The 23406-nt window shown below is 41.3% G+C and overlaps 1 protein-coding gene across 1 annotated transcript; it reads left to right on the top strand.

Moving 5' to 3' along the window:
* The first annotated feature begins 5283 nt into the window (after window positions 1–5283).
* LOC131220734 (protein DETOXIFICATION 41-like) lies at window positions 5284–23183 on the top strand. The gene is made up of 8 exons (XM_058215547.1): window positions 5284–5610; window positions 11006–11550; window positions 12578–12664; window positions 13572–13628; window positions 15466–15704; window positions 15979–16097; window positions 22709–22795; window positions 22891–23183. The coding sequence occupies exons 1-8, from the start codon at window positions 5314–5316 to the stop codon at window positions 22963–22965; spliced, it is 1506 nt and encodes a 501-aa protein (XP_058071530.1). The 5' UTR covers window positions 5284–5313; the 3' UTR covers window positions 22966–23183.
* Window positions 23184–23406: the final 223 nt, after the last annotated feature.

Raw genomic sequence — 23406 nt, 5'->3', positions numbered from 1 at the left:
ATAGTGTCCTATTCCACCATGCCCGGCTCACGAGACTGTGGATCAATATTCTATCCGGTATCGATAGGCTACAACGGTGGTGGGGTGTTCCAGATTCCATACATGTGTGAGCAAACAAGGTTAACAAACTAGGTGGGTCAGCCAGTGGACTGAACCACACGAGCTCAGGCAAGTATGTGGCGGAACGACATCGGGTATAAGCGACCCATGTAGCCTAACTACTGCCGCCCACACATACTCGTCCAAACCCATGGGTTTAGCCTCAAGGTGGTCCTACCAACGGAACCACCTTCGCTCTCCTCATGTTCTTGACTAACCCAGGGGTAGGAATAGTGATTCATAGCATGCCAACTACTAATGTAACATTAAACATATTCAACACCATGCTCTCATGTTGTTCAACATACAACTCAAATTTCTCTAGCAAGCAAACTATTAATATCATGAATAAGGTGTATGTGTGTGGTGTGGGTTGGTGAGGAAGTTAAGCACTTCCTACACCTCAAGGAATCAAATACATAGAGCAAATGATTCATACACAATATGAAGCAACACATATGAGAAACGAAATCAACCAAACATGAGCATGTAATCATCCATAAACTAATCATGAGAGAGGCAAGATTAACATCAAAGAGGAATAAACATGCCATTCATACAATTTCAATAATATGTCATCCCTAGGTTCCTCTAGATTCTTCCATATAACATACCAAGCAAACAAAATCATTAAACTCCAACTATAATTGGTGTTAGGCCACCTAAGGATAATAGTCCTCACCTTAAGAGGAGATTTTCATTCTTTGAGATCTTAGGGTTTGGGGATTTGGGTAAAACCACCATTTCCTAAATCAAAATCAAGAAGACAACATTAATGCCTATAAATCTACACTAAGTTGCTCTATTGAAGAGAAATATACCATTCTTACCTCCTCTTCTTGGCATGAGTGAGTTTGGTGGAGGTTTCCTTGGAGAATGGGTAGAGAGTTTGCAAGTTTGAGCTTCCTTGGGCCCCACCTCCTACCACATACTCTTTTCCTTTCTTCTTCCTCTCTCTTTCTCCTCCTTTCTCCTCTTCCTCTTCTCCCTTTCTCTCTTTTCTCTCTTCTCTCTTTCCTTTCTCTAGGGCAAATTCGTATGGGGAGAGGGGTGCCCCAAATGAGGCCTTTATATAGTCTCAGGTTTGGTGTAAATGGCCCTAAGGGATGAGTTTTCACTATACTAGACCTATGAGAGGGTCTTTCTAGCCTCTAGGGCCCACTATGGGGTGTACAAGTCAATATACACCGTAGGATAGCTAGCCCTAATGATGATCTATGTATGGATATAATCAGCCCGCCATTTGGATGCGCCGATCGACAGATATGATGAGAAGTCTGTTCAACGGTCGCCGATGGTCGATCAGGGCCGCGGCTATACGGATATGAGTAGGAAAATATCCTCACTCTATGTGTGAAGTTTGGTCGCAAACCGACGGTCTGAAATCTTCAACTTTGCATAAGAGTGAACGACTCAATTCACTTAAGTTCTAACTCCTTCCTTTAGGGTATTTGCACTCCTCATGTACTCGTCCTTCGGCTCAAGTTGACCGGTTCTGGACCGTACCCGGGTCCGATTCCCGCGATGGACGTCAAGCCCAATGAGACGGACATTATTCTATAGTTTTGGAACTAGTGGTCCACCAACGAGCGGTCTAGAGCTTGTTTAGATAACTAAGGCAGTTCTGGTGGTCCTCTGGCCATGAAACTTATAGGATAGGTGCTCCATGGCCCGATGAAGGGCCATGCAAAATTTGGGGATGATCGGATATGGGGTTTGGTCGCACGGGTCTGATTTGCGATCAACGGTCACCGTGCCACGATCGGGACCCATATTTTGTGGGCGGGTGTAGAAAAATACATTGTACCCTCATCGTAAATTATGAAGAAATCTGATGGCTGAAATGTCTTACATTTCAGTTTTTTATTTACACGTGCCAGATTCCAATTTTAACATTGGTGGGGCGCATCTGGCAAGTGCCAGATTACACTTCTGGGTGCCACTGGGTCCGTGGTCCGCGATGGTCCCTAAGCCCAATGAGATCTATGCTCCCCTCAATTTTTATAATTTTCTGACCTTCCCATGTCGGGGTATAGCCCGCACGGGCTGCTGCCAAGTGTAAATGGCCATTTGACTTAACGGCCCGCACTTGGCCCAATCACAACCCGACTGGTCTACTCTAGTGGGCTAATCCTAACTTAATTTAATTATGGCACCAAATCATAAGTAGTTTAAACGAACGGTCCTGCGGCAAATCCTACGAGGACGCCTCAGTATACTGTTCTGGTTGGATGGGACGTTACATGATTAACCGGACTTATGCGGTTCTTCACTGGTACACCCTGTGTAAACTGACATTTACTGCTAATGGTCATTAAGTAATATTTAGGTTAATTAAATAAAATAAAAATAAAAATAAAAATTGATAGATTTTTGAAAATTCAAAACAGTGAAAATTAAGGATGTTACACTAAACCCAATCAAATCCTAGATATTTCAATGGTACCAAGTTACGTGGTATTGAGGTAACCACAAATCTCCTTTGATGGAAGTTGATTGTGTAGTGACCCCAACACCACCTACCTAAGTTGTGTTGGGTGCCTAAAGGCTTGCCGTGATGCGTGTTTCATTGGATTGTCCATCGGAATTTGTTATCTTATCTTAAGTTAAGAGTCAAAAATAAAACACACCAAAAACGCCACTAGATCACACACAATAGAAAACAATGGTGATTGAATGCCCAACACTAGAAGCTTTTTGGGAGCTATGAAAGTTTTGACTCCAGCGGATGTTTTTATTTTCCCATCTAGGTTGATGTAACCTTACCAACAAGTTGGATAGCCAATAAGTATCATAGTGGGCCTTAGGAAGTTTTCAATTACTGTTAGTGTCATAATCTCCACTGTTTTGTGCCATGTAGCTTACTTGAGCTTTGAATGTGCTTCATTTTTTTAGTTCATGTCTAAAATCAGCTGTCAAAACAAATGGAGAGCATTGATATGGAGCACATACATCACAATGGCCCCACGATGCCTAACACCACCTGGTTAGGAAGTGTTGGGGCTACCGCCCATATCTTTTACAATGGTGGCTTAATCAAATCCCGCCGTGCCATAACACCGGTGAAGTCATCAGGTTGGGCACCGTAGGGCCACGTTAATATGTGTTGCATATCAATGTCATCCATCCGTTTTTCAGATCATTTTAGGGCAAGAGCATAAAATGAAGTAGATCCAAATCTTAAGTGGACCACATTACAAGAAACAATGTGGATTGAACGCCTACTACTAAAAACTTACCAAGGCCTGATGCAATGTTTATTTGACATCCAACTTATTAATAAGATTATACAAACCTGAATAAAGTGAAAATACAAATATCAGCTTTATCTAAAACTTTTGTAGCCCACATAAACAAATGGGCTACAAAGATAAAACTCGTAAATCAAGGTGGCCCCAACAGATGTCGGGTCACATCTTACCTACCAAAAGTATACCAATCAGCTTCCCCATCACCATCTAATACTCGTACGTTGGGGGAGGGGGGATAGGTACCACTCCCCAGACCCGCCGCCTGTTCCGAGCTCGGGACATGCAGAGGCTCCGAGGGCCACTGGAGGGTCCGCTGTGATGTATGAATCTTATCCACACCTATCATCCCTTTTTTCAATATCATTATAGAGTACTGGACAAAAAATAAGGAATATCCAAGATTCAAGCGGACCACACCATAGGAAGCAGCGGTGCTAAGGACGACCACTGTCGAAACCTTTCTAACGCCCACTTAATATGGTCATATACACTTGGATGAAGTGAAAAAAACAAATATCATCTTGATCTAAAACTTTTACGGTCCCTAAGAAATTTTCAACGGTAGAAATTTAATCACCACTGTGTGGCCCATTTGAGATTTTTATCATCTCCCTTTTTGGTATAATATTCTAAAAGAATATGAAAAAATGGATGGACGGTGTGGATAAAGTTCATTCATCACGCTGGCCCCTCAGTGGCCCTCGGAGCCTCCACCTGTCCCGAGCTCGAAACAGGCGGGTAGTACCTAAACCACGGAAACGGATTGGCTACTCCCCCTGACACCAGCCCGGTGGCTGGTGGTCGGTGCTCTGTGGGCCCCACCATGGTGTATGTGTTTCATACATTACATTCATCCATTTTTACGGAACATTTTAGGGCTTAATATAAAAAATGAGAGGGATATAAATCTCTGGTGGACCACACCACACGAAAACAATACTGATTGGATATCCACCATTAAAATCCTTCTAACACCTACTGTACTGTTTAATTTACATCTAATACGTTGATTAGGTCATAGAGACCCAGATGAAGGGAAAAAACGAAGATCAAGTTGATCCAAAACTTTTATGGCCCACAAAAAGTTTTTAATGGTCTCCGTTCATTCAACCCTGTTTCCTGTAATGTGGTCCAATTGAGATTGAAATATACCTCATTTTTGGTCTCATATCATAAAATGATCTAGAAAAATAGATGGACGGCATGGATGAAACACATACATCATGGTGAGGCCCAAAGATAACGTCATGAAATCTCTATAAAGAGATAAAAAGAGGATTAGATGGTCCCTATGGGGCTTACGTGGGGCCCACGTTATTAATATAACAAATCCAACCCATTTATTAGATACGCCCGTGGATATTAGTACGTAGAGCCAAAAATCGATTTAATGCAACTATCAACTCACGTGATCCACACCACAAGGAACGGCCAGGAAGAGACGCCACCAACCAATAAAACCTTCACCACAGTTTACAGACCAACCGTGTCATATCATATATATGCTGTCCAATCCATTCATCTCATGTGCCCGATTAGGATGAACGGATATAAATAAAACTTAGCTCCATGTGGGCCACACCACCTGAATTTACATATGTGAACCATGATTTTACATTGTTCCATGCATTGTGGTCCAATCCATTCATCCATATTTTTAGCTTGTAAGGTAAACATGAGGAAACGAACACAATGAACGGTGTGGATCAGATTTGAAATTGTCAAGGGCCTCCCAACAACCCAGTACACCTACAAGTTGTGGTGGTACAGGTACCACGTACGAACGTGCCTAATCTTAAAAGTTAGGTGGAAACGAGGACAGACAGCCCAAACTACTTTTCTTTTAAAAATCTTTTAAGTGCTGGTAAGAAGGGTAGATAGAATCTGGCCGTTCAATATATATGGGTGCAATGACACAGTGTAAGTACATCTTGTAGAATTTAAGGACTGACACAAACTAGCCATGGGGGACAGCACTTTGCAACCGTTGCTTTACTTCAAGTCAGTGGTCCATGCATCATCTGACGCAATCGAAGGGCTGCTAGAGAGCGAGCCGTTGCCATGTGGGTGGGTGACACGGGTCACTGTCTGGGAATCAAAGGTCCTGTGGATCCTATCCGGTTCATCGATCATCGTGTCCATTTTCAATTTCATGCTTAGCTTATCGACCCAAATGATGGTGGGCCATCTAGGGGCTCTAGAGCTGGCTGGGGCATCTATAGCTAATGTTGGAATTCAAGGGCTTGCTTATGGAATCATGGTAACTTCGCATTCTTTAAAATTATTTTATCATTTTTCTTGTGTTGTGCTCTAGTTTTTAAAATGTGAACGGGGGGTCATGATCTGATTGGAGATCAAATGAGTCACCCATCTTTATGAACTGCACCATCCAAATAGGATAGGTCAATTTTAGCCGTTGGCTGTATTAAATGGGGAAAATAAAAGAGGTAAATTGATGGTTGAAAATGTCCTTACCATGAGGGCTGGTGCAGCAGTTGTCAGCCATTGGTCGTTTCTTTATCTTTATTGATTTTCTTTTGATGAGATTTTTGAAGTTTACATGGGTGTGCAATAGCTCATGTACATGCTACACATGTGTTAGCATTTCACATAGGTTTGAGATATAATTAATTTATTGAAATAGCACTACTACATTATGCCCTCTTTTGATCTGACCATCTATAGGAACTGAACCATTCCTAGTGAGACAGGGTGTTTTTAGCCATTGGCTACATTTAGAGCCAAACACGAGTTGAACCGAGTTGAGCTTGGCATAGCTTGGCTAGTAGCTAACCCTAGCTCGAACTCAGCTTGGCTCGGTCCTTGAGTCTGACTGGTGAGCTCGGTTTGGTTTAGTCATCAACTTGGGCCAATTTGAGCCTATGCAACATTTTCTCAAATACATAGAGCACATCTTTAATTTTTCACATAATGCAAAATAATAATACTAGCATACATGTATTCATCAAATACCTTGCAAGCAACATCAACATCACGATTTGACAACAATTTCATAATGTGAAGTTTTTTTTTTTTTTTCAGTGATTTGTTTCGTATCCATTCCTTCCTTGCCACTAGCCAATCTCGTAGAGAATGTATGCACCCGAAACAATACTTCATTGAGTTGTTTCTTCAAAAACTTGGTGAGCAACATCAATATCAAACAATCGAGTCACTGAGTCGATTCGAGTTGAGTTGAGCTCGGGCAAGCTCGAACTCGGCTCACACTCAGTTTTGAACTGAGTTGAATTGAGCTTTTTCAAGTCAAGTTGAGCGAGTTAACCGAGCTAACTCAGCTCATGTACAACTCTAGCTACATTAAATGGAAAGATAAAAACTAAATATTTAATGTATCTGACGGTTAAAAACATAACATCAGTAAGGAATGGTGCAACTGTCTCTAGGTGATCCTTTCTCTTCTTCTTTGTTATTCTTTTGATGTGCTTTGCTAAGTTTACATGGGCACACAATAGCTCATGCAGATGCTACACATGTTCCAGCATCGCATGTAGGTATGAGATATTGATGTAAGATGTAGCATATATACATTAATTCCTAACATGGGTGGATTAAAAGAAGGCCAAATGGAAGTAGAAGGATTCAGGCCTAGTCCTACATAGGGTATGGCGTATTTAGGCCCAAGGTACTTATAATTTGAAAAAATTCAATTCAAATAAGGAGAAATTACTGTTTGAAGTGTAAATCATAAATCTGCCTTAAATTTCGATCCGGGCATTATTACAGGACATACAAGCCATCTATCTTTATGTAGCAGGCCATTCGAGGTCAACTAACTCACAGAATGGGACCCACGGTGTGGATTGTGTCTATCCGTTTTGAATTGACCACCCATAGGAACTGCACCATTCCTTATGGCACAAGGACTTTTTTAGCCACTGCATAAAAGGGGAAGACAAAAAAAGAAATATTTAATGTATGGAACAGCCAAAAATGGCCTATACATTGATGAGTGGTGCAGTTGTTTGCAGGTGGTCATTTCTCTTCTTCTTTATTATTCTTATGATGAGCTTAGCTAACTTTACAAGAGTGTGCAGTAGCTCATATACATGTTACACATGTGCCAGCATTAATGCATGTAGGTTTGAGATCCAATCTATTTATTGAATACCCCTACTATATATATATATATATATATATATATATGCCCTCACCCAATATTTATATTTGATTTATTGGTTAGGTGGGTCAAATAACTTGGCTGAATTTTCTAGTTTGTCCACCTAATTTCAGTATTTGGGCCCACCTATTGATGGATGGATTGGACCTCGGAGCTATTGCATGTACATAGCTGTTCTGTACACGTGTGTGGGCTTACCAAAGCTCTTCTTTTGATCTAATATAAATAAATATAGTTCTTCTATTGCCATTTCTACAAATATCTTTTAATTTCTCATACCATTCATGTTGATATGAGAAGTGTGAATGCACCAACTTGCCAGCATTGGCCAGCTTCAATATCCCTGTGTCCATTCATGAGCTGACAGATATGTAACCGTTGAATATTGATTGTTGGTCACCATGAGAGAGAGAGAGAGAGAGAGAGAGAGAGAGAGAGAGAGAGAGAGAGAGAGAGAGACCATGACATGTCCACTGCCCCACCTAATGAATGGCTAGATTTTTACACGTACTCCATGCTAGAAAGTGTGCCACCTACCCTCAGCAGTTTCATCTCTCATTTTCCATGTAATAGCTAACATTCATTGATGCTGACATGAAAGAAACTTTCAACCAACTATTCAATGTTTTCCTGAAAAGATGGATTTCGCTTAATGATGGGAAGATCATCAATTTGATGGATTGGATTGAATGCATGATCATCAGGGTGGTGTTTAGGTCACCACCCAATCGGCTTATGGTGAGAAGACAGGTTGAAATTTGATTGGTGGGCTGCTGGATCGGATTGGGTGGTGATCCAACACCATCCAGCTAGCTGGACGTGGAAAAGCTCTATACATGGCCCCACAATGATGTATGTGTTTTATCCATGCGGCCAATCCATTTTGCTAGCTCATTTTAGGGCATGAAACAAAAAATAAGGCAAATCTAAAGCTCAAGTAAACCCACTGGAAATAGTGGGGATTAAAAGCCTACAGTTGAAACCTTCATAGGGCCCACACAGAAGTTTCGGATGATGCTGGTATTAATGTTTTCCCTTCATCCATGTATATGTAGAATGGCAAATAATAATCATGGTGCTCCCTAGGAACCTTTCAAAGGTGGGTGTCATTATCCCACTGTTTTGGTGTGGTCTACTTGAGCGTTGGATCTAAATTATTTTTGGGCTGATGCCTAAAATTAATTGGCAAAATGAATGGATGGTGTGGATAAAACACATACATTATGGAAGGGTCAACCGAGCTTTTACATCAGCTAACTGGGTGGTGTTGGGTCACTACCCAATCCACCCAAAAACAATAACAAGGCTTGAATAATCTCTAACAGTGTGGGGCCATCATTCAAATCTCTCCTTGTCATTTCACCACCAAAGCAGGCAACATCCCATATTGTGGGACACCAAGTTCCTGCGTCTGTTCGGCCCGCTGTGATGTTTATGAGAAATACACCCTGTCCGCTCATTTTGCCAATATCACGGTAGGACACGAGCCCATAGGTGAGGCATCTCAAAAAGTCAAGTGAGCTGCACCACAGGAAAAATCCACATGATGCGTGGGGCCTGCTTTAGGGTGTATATGTCAGCCAACCTGCTCATCAGGTGATAATCATCAGGATTAACAGACCCTCCAAAAGTTATCCTGATAACAAAAAACTCAGGTGGGCCACACGGCAACAACTTAGTTTTTGAGCATCAATATAAATAAATATAGTTCTTCTATTGCCATTTCTACAAATATCTTTAAATTTCTCATACCATTCATGTTGATGTGTGCATGCACCAATCCAAGCCATTGCCAGCATTGGCCAGCTTCAACATCCCTGTGTCCATTCATGAGCTGACAGACATGTAACGGTTGAATATTGGTTGTTGGTCACTCTCATAGAGAGAGAGAGAGAGGGAGAGAGAGAGATTAGGACCATGACATGTCCGCTGTGAGACCCACCTAATGAATGGCTCGATTTTTACAAGTACTCCATGCTGTAATAGCTAACATTCATTGATGCTGACATGAAAGAAACTTTCAACCAACCATTCAATGTTTTCCTGACAAAGAGATGCATGCTCATTACTTCTCATTTGATGGATTTCGCTTAATGATGGGAGGTTCGTTAATTTGATGGATTGGATTGAATGCATGATCATTAGGGTGGTGTTTAGGTCACCACCCAATCTACTTCTGGTGAGAAGACGTGTTGAGATTTGATTGGTGGGCTGCTGGATCGGATTGGGTGGTGATCCAACACCACCCAGCTAGCTGGTGGAAAAGCTCTATGGCCCCCACAATGATGCATGTGTTTTATCAACACCGTTGATCCATTTTGCCAGCTCATTTTAAGGGACTGCGATAAAAAAATAAGGTAGATCCAAAGCTCAAGTAAACCCACCGGAAACAGTGGGGATTGAACGGCTACAGTTGAAAACTTCTTAATGCCCACACAGAAGTTTCGGATCATGCTGGTATGTATGTTTTCACTTCATCCATGTCTATATGACCTAATGAACCTGTTGAATGGCAAATAATCATCATGGTGGGCCCTAAGAACGTTTCAACGGTGGGTGTCATTATCCCACTGTTTTGGTGTGGTCTACTTGCGCGTTGGATCTAAATTATTTTTGGGCTGATTGCCTAAAATTAGCTCGAAAAATCGATGGATGGTGTGTATAAAACACATATGCAACATGGTGGGGTTCACCAAGCTTTTCCACCAGCTGACGGGGTGGTGTTGGGTCCCTAATCAATCCACCCAAAAACAATATATATATGAGTCCGGATCCTCTGTTACCAAGTCAACAGAGTCAACAGAGAACTCCTGATACCCAAATTCTCATTGGTCCACGTCACCACTCACTAAAAAAATAAAAATAATAAAAAACAGCTTCGAACGCCAAACCATTAGGGCAACAGGAATTCTCTGTTAACCTGATAACAGGGGATCCCGACTCTATATAAAAAGGCTTGGACCCATCTCTGACAGTGTAGGGCCATCAATCAAATCTCTCCACGTCATTTCACTACCAAAGTTGCAGCATCCCAGATTGTGACGTAACAAGTTACTGCGACAAAATCTAGGTAGGCCCACTGTGATATTTATGAGAACTATCCATCCGTTTGGCAGGAGGAATATCAAAAAGTCAAGTGAGCCGCACCACAGGAAACATCCACCTAATGCGTGGGGCCCACTTTAGGGTGTATATGTCAGCCAACCCGCTCATCAAGTGATAATCATCAGGAGGTGGGCCACACAGCAATAACTTAGTTTTTGTGCATAATTCTATTACATCGTTCCAAGTGGTGTGGCTCACTTGATTTTCAGAATCAGCTAATATTTCACAAGTACGATGAACATGAAGGGATCCATTTGATGGACGGTGTAGATTTCACACAAACAACACAATGTCCCCCACAGAACTCAGACTACAACAAATGTTGTAGACGAATCTGATCCCTCTAAGTCAAATTACCATCCTAATCTCTTACATATCACTAATCAAATCACCTCTCCTTCTCTGTAATCAGCTAGGCATGGCTAGTGCAGTACAAACTGTCTGTGGCCAAGCCTACGGGGCCAAGAAATACAACGCAATGGGGATAATCTGCCAGAAGGCCATCATCCTACACCTAGCAGCTGCGTTCGGCCTCTCATTTCTCTATTGGTACTCTGGCCCTGTCCTCCGAGCAATAGGTCAATCGCCAGAAATAGCAGTCCAGGGTCAGATATTCGCACATGGTCTGATCCCACAGCTCTATGCATTTGCACTCAACTGTCCAATGCAGAGATTTCTTCAGGCTCAGAACATTGTAAACCCCTTAGCTTATATAGCTGTGGGTGTTTTCTTATTGCATTTGCTTCTCACATGGTTGGCTGTTTTTGTTTTGAAATATGGACTTTTTGGAGCTGCTCTTACACTCAGTTTTTCTTGGTGGCTCCTTGCAATCCTGACTGGGGTTTATATAGTCCTGAGCCCATCTTGCAAAGAGACATGGACTGGGTTATCTACCAAGGCCTTTTTTGGGTTGTGGTCCTATCTTAAGCTAACCGTCTCGTCAGCTTTTATGTTATGGTACGTTCGTCGCTCTTTCGTGGTATGTGTATCTTCTATTTTTCATGTGGCAATCGAGGTATCCAGTTAAAGTAAGAAGCCTAACACAGGTAGATGGGGATTAGTACTATGTGGGGCCCATCATGATGTATATGTTTTATCCATGCCATCCATTCATTTTATCAGATCAATTTAGTTTATGAGCCCAAAATTGAAGAATATCCAAAGCTCAAATGGGCCACATTATTGGAAATAGTGGGATAATGATACCCACCATTGAAATATTCCTTGGGGCTATAGTGATGTTTATTTGTTATTCAATTACCTGTTCTTAAGATCACACAAGCATGGAATTAAGGGAAAAAATTTCAGCTTGATCCAAAACTTCTATGCCCTAAGAAGTTTTCAATGGTAGGTAAGTGTTTAGTTCCCACTTTTCATGTGGTGTGGTCTACTTGAGCTTTGGATATGCTTTAATTTTGGGCTTATACCCTAAAATGAGCTGGTAAAAAAGATGGACAGCGTGGATAAGAGATACATCATGGTGGGTTCCAGGTAGCCTTTTGAGTAAATTTTGGATCCCACCGTGATGTATGTCTTATCCACGCTATCGATCCATTTTACCAGCTCATTTTAGTGTATGAGCTCAAAATTGAAGCATATCCAAAGTTCAAGTGGACCACACCACGGGAAATAGTGGGGATAATGACACCCACTGCTTGAAACCTTCCTAGGGCCACTATGATGTTTATTGACCATTCAACCTGTTCACAAGGTCACACAGACCTTGATGAAGGGGAAAAAAAATCAGTGCCATAGGAAAGCAACCAGCACAACCATCTGATCAATGACCGGTGGGATCGAGTGGGGTCCACCTTCTAAGACCGGTTGATCTCTGATCGGACAGTGATAGATTCACCTATATCAAGCTCTCCTTATATAATATTTTATCAAGTGGGGTCCATCTTCCATGAATGCTGATAAGTGAAAACTTAGTTACTTTTGTGTTTGTGTGTGTATTTTCTTATTGATGTGTGGATGGATGCAGCCTGGAGATATGGTACAGCCAAGGGCTAGTGCTTATATCAGGCCTCCTCCCCAATCCTGAAATTTCACTCGATTCCATTTCCATATGGTATTTTTACATTCTAATCCCTTCCATATAAGTACGTTTTCATTTTGGGATTCTGCATTGGACTCCAATCAATCGATCTGGGCCGTCCATTATGTCCAGAACACAATTCATGGGCTACAGTTTATATAAATCACACTGATCGGATGGTTCAAACCATCAGATATGGTCAAGATCATTTATGGAAGGCCTAACCAATAATTTGAGCCATCCATTTCTTGGGGTCCATGGATTGCTTATGATTCTTTAAAAAAAAAAATACATTTCTAAGAGAGTTCTGACATGCCATCCATAGGTTTGGAAACAGATGGCTGTCAAAGAGAAGGTCGACTTATGGACGGATTGGATCATCCCATCAGTGTGATTTCCACATTATAGTCCATTAAATTTTATGCTGAACGCAATGAACAGTCTGGATTGATCGGTCAATGTACTTTCCAAAGTGTCCTCATGCACCTAGGAGCACTTCTGGTAATAGTATATGATTTCAACAGGAATTATATGATCATCGACCCAAGGCTTTGTGTAGTATCCTTGGGTTTTGGTTCTGACATGTGGGGGGCCATGGTCACTGATCGAGACCATTAGTCTGCTGGAACACACCATGGATGGACAACATCACTGGAATCTCCTTGATTTGGCATTCCTAACCGTTGGATTTATGGGCTGCTCGTAGAAGGCTGAAAACAGGCCCAATATTGATGGCCATTCGTCTTTCAATCTGGGAGATTCATGGATCATGATCAATCCACAGTAGGGTGCAACAGATGAATGGTCAGGATCATTGAAACATGGCCCTAGTTGTCAGATCCCCAATAATTCTTCATTGTGTGGAGCCATTTAATACTCTAGTATTTCTACGTATTGGATACTTAAAAATGACCGTTTTCATTGTTATGGTGCATCTCAGTATGAATTATCTGACGTGGGACATGATGTTCATGTTGGGCCTCAGTACAGCAGCCAGGTATGTAATCATCAAACAGCCCATATATGCATGTACATACACACATCACGGTGGGGCCCACAGAGCTCGACCTTATTGAATGTTCCCATGAGGTGGACCTCATGGTACCTTTCCCTACTTAAATATGGGATTAATAAGAGAAGATGTTAAGTCCAATGGGTTAGATCACAAGTTACGGTCCACAAATAAATTTCATTCTATTAAGTGCATGCCACATCCAACCCATCCAATATCTTAGCCCCAACATGATGATTACCTATTTCAAAAATCAGCCCTATCTAGTCATTAGGTGGGCCACATATAAGAAATAATGTCTAACCATTTGAAAAATCGTAAAATATAAGTGTGGGACATTTTGATCAGTGGATGTGGCTGATTTTTGCACAAGGTGGTCCTAATCATATGGCTAACATTTACGGACAGATTGGATGTCACACACATATTAAAGGTTGAAAGTTATCCATTGTGTTGGGAGTAACCTATGGTCATTTGGATGCTGTGATGTTTGTATGTTTTTAAGTTGTAAGTGCAAAAGTCACTTATCCCTCAAGCCTAAGTGACTTGCCGATTATGACTGACAAGTAAATTTTATTCTCTAAATATCATCTGTTATGTTATTTACAGGTTGCATATTCCATGTAAATGATAAAAGCATAGAAATAATTTATATTAGGTGTTGGAATTTCACTTAGAAAATCAGGTGGAATTCATCCTTATTTTGTTACCAAAATCCTGTGGGCTCCACTATGATATAAGGCACACCGTCCGTTCATTTTTCCCTGATCATTGCGGGATATGAGAAAGTAAATAAGGCATATCCAAAGCTCAAGTGGACCACACCACAATAAATAGTTCATCAATGGTGTCATTATTCAAACAACTTCTTGTGGTGTGGTCCACTTGTGATTTGGATTTGCATCATTTATGGGCTCATGCCCTTAAATGTTCCAAATAGGAATGCTCACCTATGCGCCTTCTCACGTGAGCACCCATGCGCACTTTTGCACACGTGTCATGGCTGTAGAATCCGAACGGTCCATGTGCTGCGGCACCCCTTGAAACCTCACAAGCCTAACTTTCAGCCCGATACAAAACTCTAGCCATGACAAAAGGAAACAATTTCCTCCCTTGATTTGCATCTCTTTGCTATGGCCTACTAGAGTTTTGGATCAGGCTGGGCCCATAGAGTTTCAAGGGGTGCGCGTCACATGGACCATTCAAATTATGTAACCATAACACATGTGCAAAGGTGCACATGGGTGCTCATGTAAGAAGGTGCCGAGGTGAGCATTCTCTCTATATATATTGCAGTGGGGCCCACAAACTTGGTCTTGTTTTTCAAGTCCTGACCTACCAAAAGTGGAAAATGTTTGTTTTGTTTTTGTTTATTTATTTATTAAATTTTATATTTATATTTATTTTTTTAACACGCGCACACATACACCGCCACACACTCACACCATGGTGGGTTTTCACCACCTATGGGTGCTCTAACCCTTGACCAGGTCCACCTATGAGGTCCAAATGACCTATGAGGTCCACCTGGTTGGCTTGAATACCTTCTCGATTAATTAAATAAATTAAAATCTTAATTAGATAAGACTTTGATTTACTCCTATGCTACAGTCCTGATTCGACTCGGACTTAGTTGGACCTGATCTCGTTCTATTCAAGGAGTCTGCCCCAGGTCGGCCGAGTGGGGTCAATTCACTTCGGAATGGACCGAGTCATGACTCAACTTGAGACCCGACGAGTCCATCAAGCCTCTTAACCATGTAACTATATTTATTTGACATGTATTTATTTATTTTTAGATTTTGTGTGGTTCTGATTGTAGCATTCGAGTAGGCAATGAGCTTGGGGCCGCACATCCAAGGGTGGCTAGATTTTCCGTGTTTGTCGTGGTGGGGACATCCGTCATCATCAGCTTAATCTTCAGCGCTATTGTTTTGATATTTCATTCCCCATTAAGCAAGCTTTTTACTAGTGATAGTGAGGTTATTGAGGCAGTCTCCAACCTGACTCCATTGCTTGCCATCTCTGTCTTCTTGAATGGAATTCAACCCATTCTTTCAGGTAATATATACATCCTAACAAGAGTACAAAATGCTATCATGGAGTGTGGAAAACATGTTGGTGATAGAGACTGTTGATCCGGTGGGCCACCAGTGCAGACAACCATGATTGTTTGATCATTTGAGCTTTGTATGATAAAATTTGAAGGAGTTGCTCTTTTGGGGTAACATAGAATGGCCTAGCAAATCAACAGTCCCGATCACCATGTACAAGTGGCACATGTGAGTTGGAACTAATATTTGGTGGTGATTTATACAAATGGTGGAGAATGCAGGTGTGGCCATCGGGAGTGGGTGGCAAGCATTAGTGGCCTATGTTAACCTTGGGACCTACTACATTATTGGTCTCCCCATTGGCTGTGTTCTTGGGTTCAAAACAAGTCTGGGAGTTGCAGTGAGCTTTCAACACAACTCTCTCTCTCTCTCTCTCTCTCTCTCTCTCTCTCTCTCTCTCTTTGTTATCTTGTTAGTACACCACCCTGTTAGTTCACACCTCCCCCCCCCCTCTCTCTCTTGTTATCTTGTTAGTACACCACACTGTTAGTTCACACTTCACTGTTAGCCGCCCCCACTAGGGATCGATACCAAGACCTCGGTGTTGAAACAAGGTGTCTTTCACTCAGACTACCACTTGAGCTATGGATCAGGTTTCACTCAGACTACCACTTGAGCTATGGATCAGGGTGTACACAAACCACCGTAACATGTCCCCCACACACACACACACACACACACACACACAAATGCTCAGCTGTACACCAGTTCTCACCGAACTCTTAGCTTCACACCAGTTCTCACTGAACTCATGCAGAGAACTCATCATACGTGACGAGTGTCCAAAATTTGAATGGTCCACGTGATGCAGCACCCCATGAAACCCAGGGGTCCAACTTTTACTTTGATCCAAAACTTTAGTGGGCCATGGAAAAAGAAAACAGTTTCCTCCACTGATTTGCATCTCTTTGCTATGGCCTCCCAGAGTTTTAGATCATGGGTTTCATGGGATGCAGGGCTCTAGTTCGAATTGGGGTAAACTATAAGAATACAAACGAAATCAAAATTGTGATATAAGTGGATGGGAAACTAATGTCAGTGCTAGGAGTACTGTATTTTTATTGTTTTGTTAAATAAAAGTCCTGAAAAATGCTTTTCTTTTACATTTAAAAGTGTTTGGGTTGTAATTCAACTAAGAGAAATTCAATTTTCCTACATTTTTTTTTTCACTTAAAATATCACATCAGAGACAAACTTTTTTTTTTTTTTTCTTTGTCATCATAAGGTAAGTCCAATCTAAATCAAGTGGAGTCAACTAAAAAAAAAACAATGGGAATGTAGCAATGCTTTTTATTTTATTTTTTATATACTTAAGGAGGGCTCGAGATTGTTGGGTTGTAAACCCAATCCTTTTGCTGATGAGTGGCTGCAGCCACCTCAAAACAGAAAAATAAACTTTTTTAAAAGAAACAGTGATATGCTGCTATATTAGAATCGTATTGAAACGGAAATGAATACACGGTGCTGTTATAGGCTTTTCTTGTTACGTAAAAAGACTAATCTATCCCTGTCCAGATACATCCCAGGGGCAGCTAGAGAAAGAAAAAAAATCTAGAAAAATCTACTGTTTATCTTCTCTTAGCTAGCAGAGTAAACTTAGAAAAAATCTCAACAGCTAGAAAAATCTCACAGCTAGCAATCTAATTTTAGAAAGAAAATCTAATCTCACAGCTAGCTCAGACGATGCTCACACGGTTTTGGATTTGCACAAATCCATCACCGCTTCCAACACTCCCCTTCAAACCAAAACCGGCTTCATTCCGAGCATCGTTCTTAGTCGTTTGAATGCATCTGTCGGCAATGCCTTTGTGAAAATATCCGCCACCTGTTCCGTAGTATGACAATACTCTAATTTCATCGTTTTTTGCTTCACATGATCTCTCAGAAAATGGTACCGGGTATCAATGTGTTTGCTTCTTCCATACTGCACTGGATTTTTAGCTAGCTCGATTGCCGACTTGTTATCCACATATATGACTGTGATTCTTCCTGCGAATGCTTCAGCTCCTTTAGCTGATTTCTCAACCAAATTCCTTCACAGACGGTGGACGATGCTGCCATGTACTCTGCTTCATATGTGGACAGGGCAACCACACTCTGCTTCTTTGAATTCCATGTGAATGCTGTCGACCCAAGATAGAAAACATAGCCTGTGGTGCTTTTTCTTTCATCTTGGTCACCACCCCAATCACTATCAGAGTATCCATACAGCATTGCCTCATCATTGTACGGATAAAAAAGACCAAATTCAATAGTCCCTTTGATATACCTCAGTACTCGTTTTGCAGCTAGCCAGTGTGACTCTTTTGGGGCTTCCATATATCGGCTTAGAAGCCCAACACTGTAGACTATATCTGGCCTAGTGATTGTGAGGTACCTTAAGCTTCCGATTAAGCTCTTGAATAGGGTTGAGTCGATGTTTCTTCCTTCTCCATCTTTCGTGAGCTTCAGGCCTGTTGTAACAAGTGTATTTACGGCTTTACAGTCGACCATCTGAAACTTCTCAAGAAGTTCCTTTGTGTACTTCTTCTGGGATATGTAAATGCCGTCGACCTGTTGCTTCACTTCAATGCCCAAGAAAAAGGACATCAATCCACCATCAGTCATCTCGAATTCTTTAAATATAGCTTGCTTGAATTCTTCAAACATCACCTGGCTGTTCCCAGTGAATAGCGGATCATCAACATATAAACAAGCAATAAGCATATCACCATGAACATTCTTCTTTGTGTAGACGACATGATCATATGGACATTTGACGAAACCATTCTCTTGAAGATAACCGTCGATCCGTGCATTCCAAGCACGAGGAGCTTGCTTCAACCCATACAGGGCTTTCTTCAGCCGATACACCTTGTGTTCCTCCCCTTGCATGACAAAGCCTTCAGGCTGGTCAACGTATACTTCTTCTTCGAGTACCCCATTTAAGAATGCAGATTTCACATCCAGTTGGTAGATCATCCAACTGTGATGAGCTGCAAGGGAGATAATCATTCTTACAGTGTCAAGGCGAGCAACTGGGGTGAAAACTTCTTCATAGTCTACCCCATATTTCTGTTTGTAGTCTTTTGCTACGAGCCTTGCCTTATATCGTTCGATCTTACCATCGGCATTCCGCTTGATTTTGTACACCCATTTGAGACCAATGGTCTTCTGACTTTTGGGGAGTGAGGTCAACTCCCATGTTCGATTCTTCTCAATGGCATGAATATATTCTTCCATAGCCTTTCTCCAACATTCTTCATTCACAGCCTCCTCGAATGTGAGAGGCTCGTGGTCCGCATACAGGCAGAGTAAATTCACTTCCTCAGTTTCTGCATAGATGTCGTTGAGGCTTTTCATTTTAATGGGAGCCAAGGGTGAAGGAGAATCGGATGAAGATGTGCTGGATGAATTCTAATTTGATGAAGTACTTCCAGAAGAGATAGAGCGTACTCCTGGACTTCTGTGATCCGAAGGGGGTGATGTGGGTGTCTACTCTTGCTTCTCATGTCTCTCTTCTTCATATTCTTCAACCTCAACTTGCTTTTCTTTGGCTGAATTTTCCTCGTTCCATTTTCATGCTTCTTCCTCACAAAATACCACATCTCTACTCACCACCAGCTTATTGGTTAGTGGGTTGTAGAGCTTGTATGCCTTTGACTCTACGCTTTAGCCGATGAAGATGCACTTCTCGCCACGATCATCAAGCCTTTTCCTTCTTGCTTCTGGAACTTGAGCATAGGCAACACACCCATAGATCTTAAGGTGTGCCATGCTCGGCTTATATCCACTCCATGCTTCTTGTGGTGTCTGGAATCTGACGCTCTTGGTTGGACACCTATTGCGCAGATAGGCAATACATGCAACTGCCTCTGCTCAGAAATTCTTTGGCAGACTTTTCTCCTTCAGTGTGGTCCTTGTCATATCGAGGATGGTGCGGTTTTTTCATTCCGCAATTCCATTTTGTTGTGGCGTGTACGCTGCAGTGTGTTGTTGCTTAATGCCATGTTTCCTACAATATTCTCGAAAAACATTTGAGGTGTACTCCCCACCTCTGTCAGATCTAGGGGTTTTTATTTTAAGACCACTTTCTTTTTCAACAAGGGCCTTAAAATTTTTAAAAATAGTAAAAGTAGCAGACTTCTCTTTGATTACATATACCCACAACTTTCTACTAAAATCATCAATGAAGGTAATAAAGTATTTATTACCTCCAAGAGAGATTGGCTCTAATGGTCCACAGATGTCAGTGTGAACCAACTGCAACGGTTCTTTTGCTCTTCGGGATACTCCACTTGGAAAGGAGTTTCTTTGTTGTTTCCCAAGTGTACACGCCTCACACATATGTTTTGGAGCTTCAATGGTAGGCAAGCCATGCACCATGCTTGATGAGGACAAAAGTTTCAAGCCATTGAAGTTTAGATGGCCAAAGGGAAGATGCCACATCCAGGAATCATTCTTTACTTTTCCATACAAACACTTCTCAAGCATTATGTTTATATGAAGAGGAAACATACGATTCTTCGCCATCTGGACTTTTATAATCAAACGTCCATGCATATCTCTTATGGAAAGAGAAGAGTTCTCCATGTGTATGACATACCCTTTTTCAAGGAGTTATCCGAGACTCAATATGTTACTTTTCATGTTGGGTACGTAGTACACATTGGAAATATAGTTTGGAACATCATTCTTCTGAAAGATTTTGATTTTACCTTTACCTTTCACCGGCGTTTTTGATGAGTCTCCAAACGTTATATCGCCATGAACTCCTTTTGTGAGTTCCACAGAGAGTTTCTTGTCGCCGCACATGTGATTACTTGCACCCGTGTCAAGATACCATGCATCATGCTGATCACTACCTTTCTCTTGTGCAAGGAGAAGTGTGGAGCTTTCTTGTTTATGGCTTGATGCTTCGACATAGTTGGATAGCTCGTCTTGAGTCACCGGCTTGCTCCGGCAATCAGATGCATAGTGGCCAAGCTTGTTGCAATTGTAGCATTGGATGTTCTTTGTACTTCCTCGTCCATGCATAGATCTACCTCTACCATTTTCTCTTCCACGAAAATTGGTATTTTTCTGCTGGCTTTGGCCATAGCTTTGTTAGTATCCGCGCCCTCTGCTTCTTGCGCGATTGTTAGCAAAACGTCTACCACGTTGTGAAGTTCCACATCCACCATTGTTATTATTCAGAGTCAATCTTGACTTTAAAGCTTGTTTCATCGGCATGGAACTGACATTCTTCTACATTCGTTGCTCATGAACTTGCAATGATCCCATCAACTCCTCAATGGAGAGTTTCTCAATATCTTTTGATTATTCGATCGCCACAACCACATGCTCAAACTTGGTTGTGAGGGATCCAAGTATCTTTTCAATAACTCGGACATCTTCAATCTTTTCACCATTTCTTTTCAAATTATTGACAATTACAAGCAAATATGAAAAATAATCAGTAATATTCTCACCTTCCTTCATGTGAGTCGCTTCAAACTCGGCTCTTAATGTTTGAAGGCGAACCCGCTTCATTCGATCTACACCCTTGAAGATGGTGCCAAGGGTATCCTATGCTTGCTTGCTTGATGTTGCTTCGGCAATCTTTTCGAAGGTGGATTCATCCAACCCTTGATAGAGGAGAAACAAAGCCTTATTGTCTCTCTTCCTTTGATTTTTGAGAGCAGTCTTTTCTTCGTTGGTGAAGGCGGCTTCTTCTTCCATAGTGGGTTCTTCATACCTATCGGTGACGATCTCCCATAGTTCTTGCGACCCGAACAATGCCTTCATTTGGATGCACCATTTTTCATAGTTGTCCTTTGACAACTTAGGAACCTGCGGCTGGATGGTGCTGGCCATCTTTGCTGAAACAGTCGAGTTGTGGACAAATCCTTGGCTTTTTGCTATCTGATTGTTTTGAAAAAACCAGAATTTTTTTTTTTTTTTACAATCTGATTTAAAAAAAAAAAACAATCTGATTTTTTTTTGAAAAAACCGAGAGTGCAGGATCTGCCTCTTGCTGATAAGGCCCAAGGATCGTCGTCTCTGATACCATTTTGTTGGGTTGTAAACCCAATCCTTTTGCTGACGAGTGGCTGCAGCCACCTCAAAACAGGAAAATAAACTTTTTTAAAAGAAACAGTGATATGTTGCTATATTAGAATCGTATTGAAACGGAAATGAATACACGGTGTTGTTATAGGCTTTTCTTGTTACGTAAAAAGACTAATCTATCCCTGTCCAGATACATCCCAGGGGCAGCTAGAGAAAGAAAAAAAATCTAGAAAAATCTACTGTTTATCTTCTCTTAGCTAGCAGAGTAAACTTAGAAAAAAATCTCAACAGCTAGAAAAATCTCACAGCTAGCAATCTAATTTTAGAAAATCTAATCTCACAGCTAGCACAACTAGCTCAGACGATGCTCACACGGTTTTGGATTTGCACAAATCCATCACCGCTTCCAACAGAGATCGCCCAATATCCATACATATTGCTCCAACCATGTTGGAGGCCTCAAAGTTGAAATGTGGGTTGTCTACCATTGATTTAATCATTGGAACCCTCACGAAATCTTGGACTAGCCTTTTTACCTACACTTATCCAAAATGGTGTTGGAACTGTTGTCTACTCTCCTCACCCAATGCCTTGACAGGCGCATCGCTTCTAAGGGATGCCTTAACTAACCCTTGCACACACTTCAGACTTGCTGCAACGTGTTGCATGCAGAAATTGCCTTATCCAACCCTTGCCTAATACTAGGCACTGCACTTAGGTGCTGGTCTAGTAGTGTGTTGCTTGTAGGGAATGCCCCAGGATGCCTCAAAATATTAGATTATCAAGATCCATATGAGATAAAATAGTTGTGGTGAAAGTTCAAATCCGAATGCTAGGATTTCCTCTTTAGTTCAAAAATTGTATAATAGCGATTGATGTGTTCGTTTACCAATGACCTTATTTGTGTGTGTGGATTTCTAGGGAATTTGGTGGGGGATGATTGTGGGAGTGGGATTGCAAACTATAACACTCATTATCTTGACAGCCAGAACGAATTGGAATAATGAGGTACTTCACCTTAATATAGCTATTTAATCTCCTTTACCTTTACGTGTTTAGTTGAATTTTAATAAATAACCATAATTAGTGATTGTCTTGTGTAGGTCGATAAAGCAGTTGATCGCATAAAGGGGTCAGAAGATGAAGATGCTCTAGTCTTAGTTAACAATATTGCGTGATTTCTCCATGTGCCATAAAAAGTTCAGTTCTCCCATATATGAAGGCCACTATTAGTGGCGAGAATGTCTTTTTATATACCATGCTTATTTTGCTGTTGGAAATTTTTACTGGGATTTTGTTTTTAAATTCTTAAAATTTTCAATTTTTAATGGAGGGAGTAGATGTGATATGCATTGTTGGAGTTGTGCCCTGAAAAATCAATATTTAACTTGATCCATTGGCTACATGGATGTGATAGGGTCAATTGTAAGTGTTGATCTTGATGATTATGGGTACTTTTGAATAATGTAATATGCCTTGACTGATATCCAGTATTGTCTTGAACTTATGTAATGTGAGTTATGTGAGGAGTCAAACTTATGGGCCTTGAAAATTTAAGACACAGTGGTCACTAATCGGAGAGAGTTATAGTCCATTAATCTTAGTGCCCTGTTAAACCA

Source organism: Magnolia sinica, chromosome 12 (assembly GCF_029962835.1).
Source record: "Magnolia sinica isolate HGM2019 chromosome 12, MsV1, whole genome shotgun sequence".
Classification (NCBI taxonomy): domain Eukaryota; kingdom Viridiplantae; phylum Streptophyta; class Magnoliopsida; order Magnoliales; family Magnoliaceae; genus Magnolia; species Magnolia sinica.
This window is presented reverse-complemented; position numbering and strand designations above follow the sequence as displayed.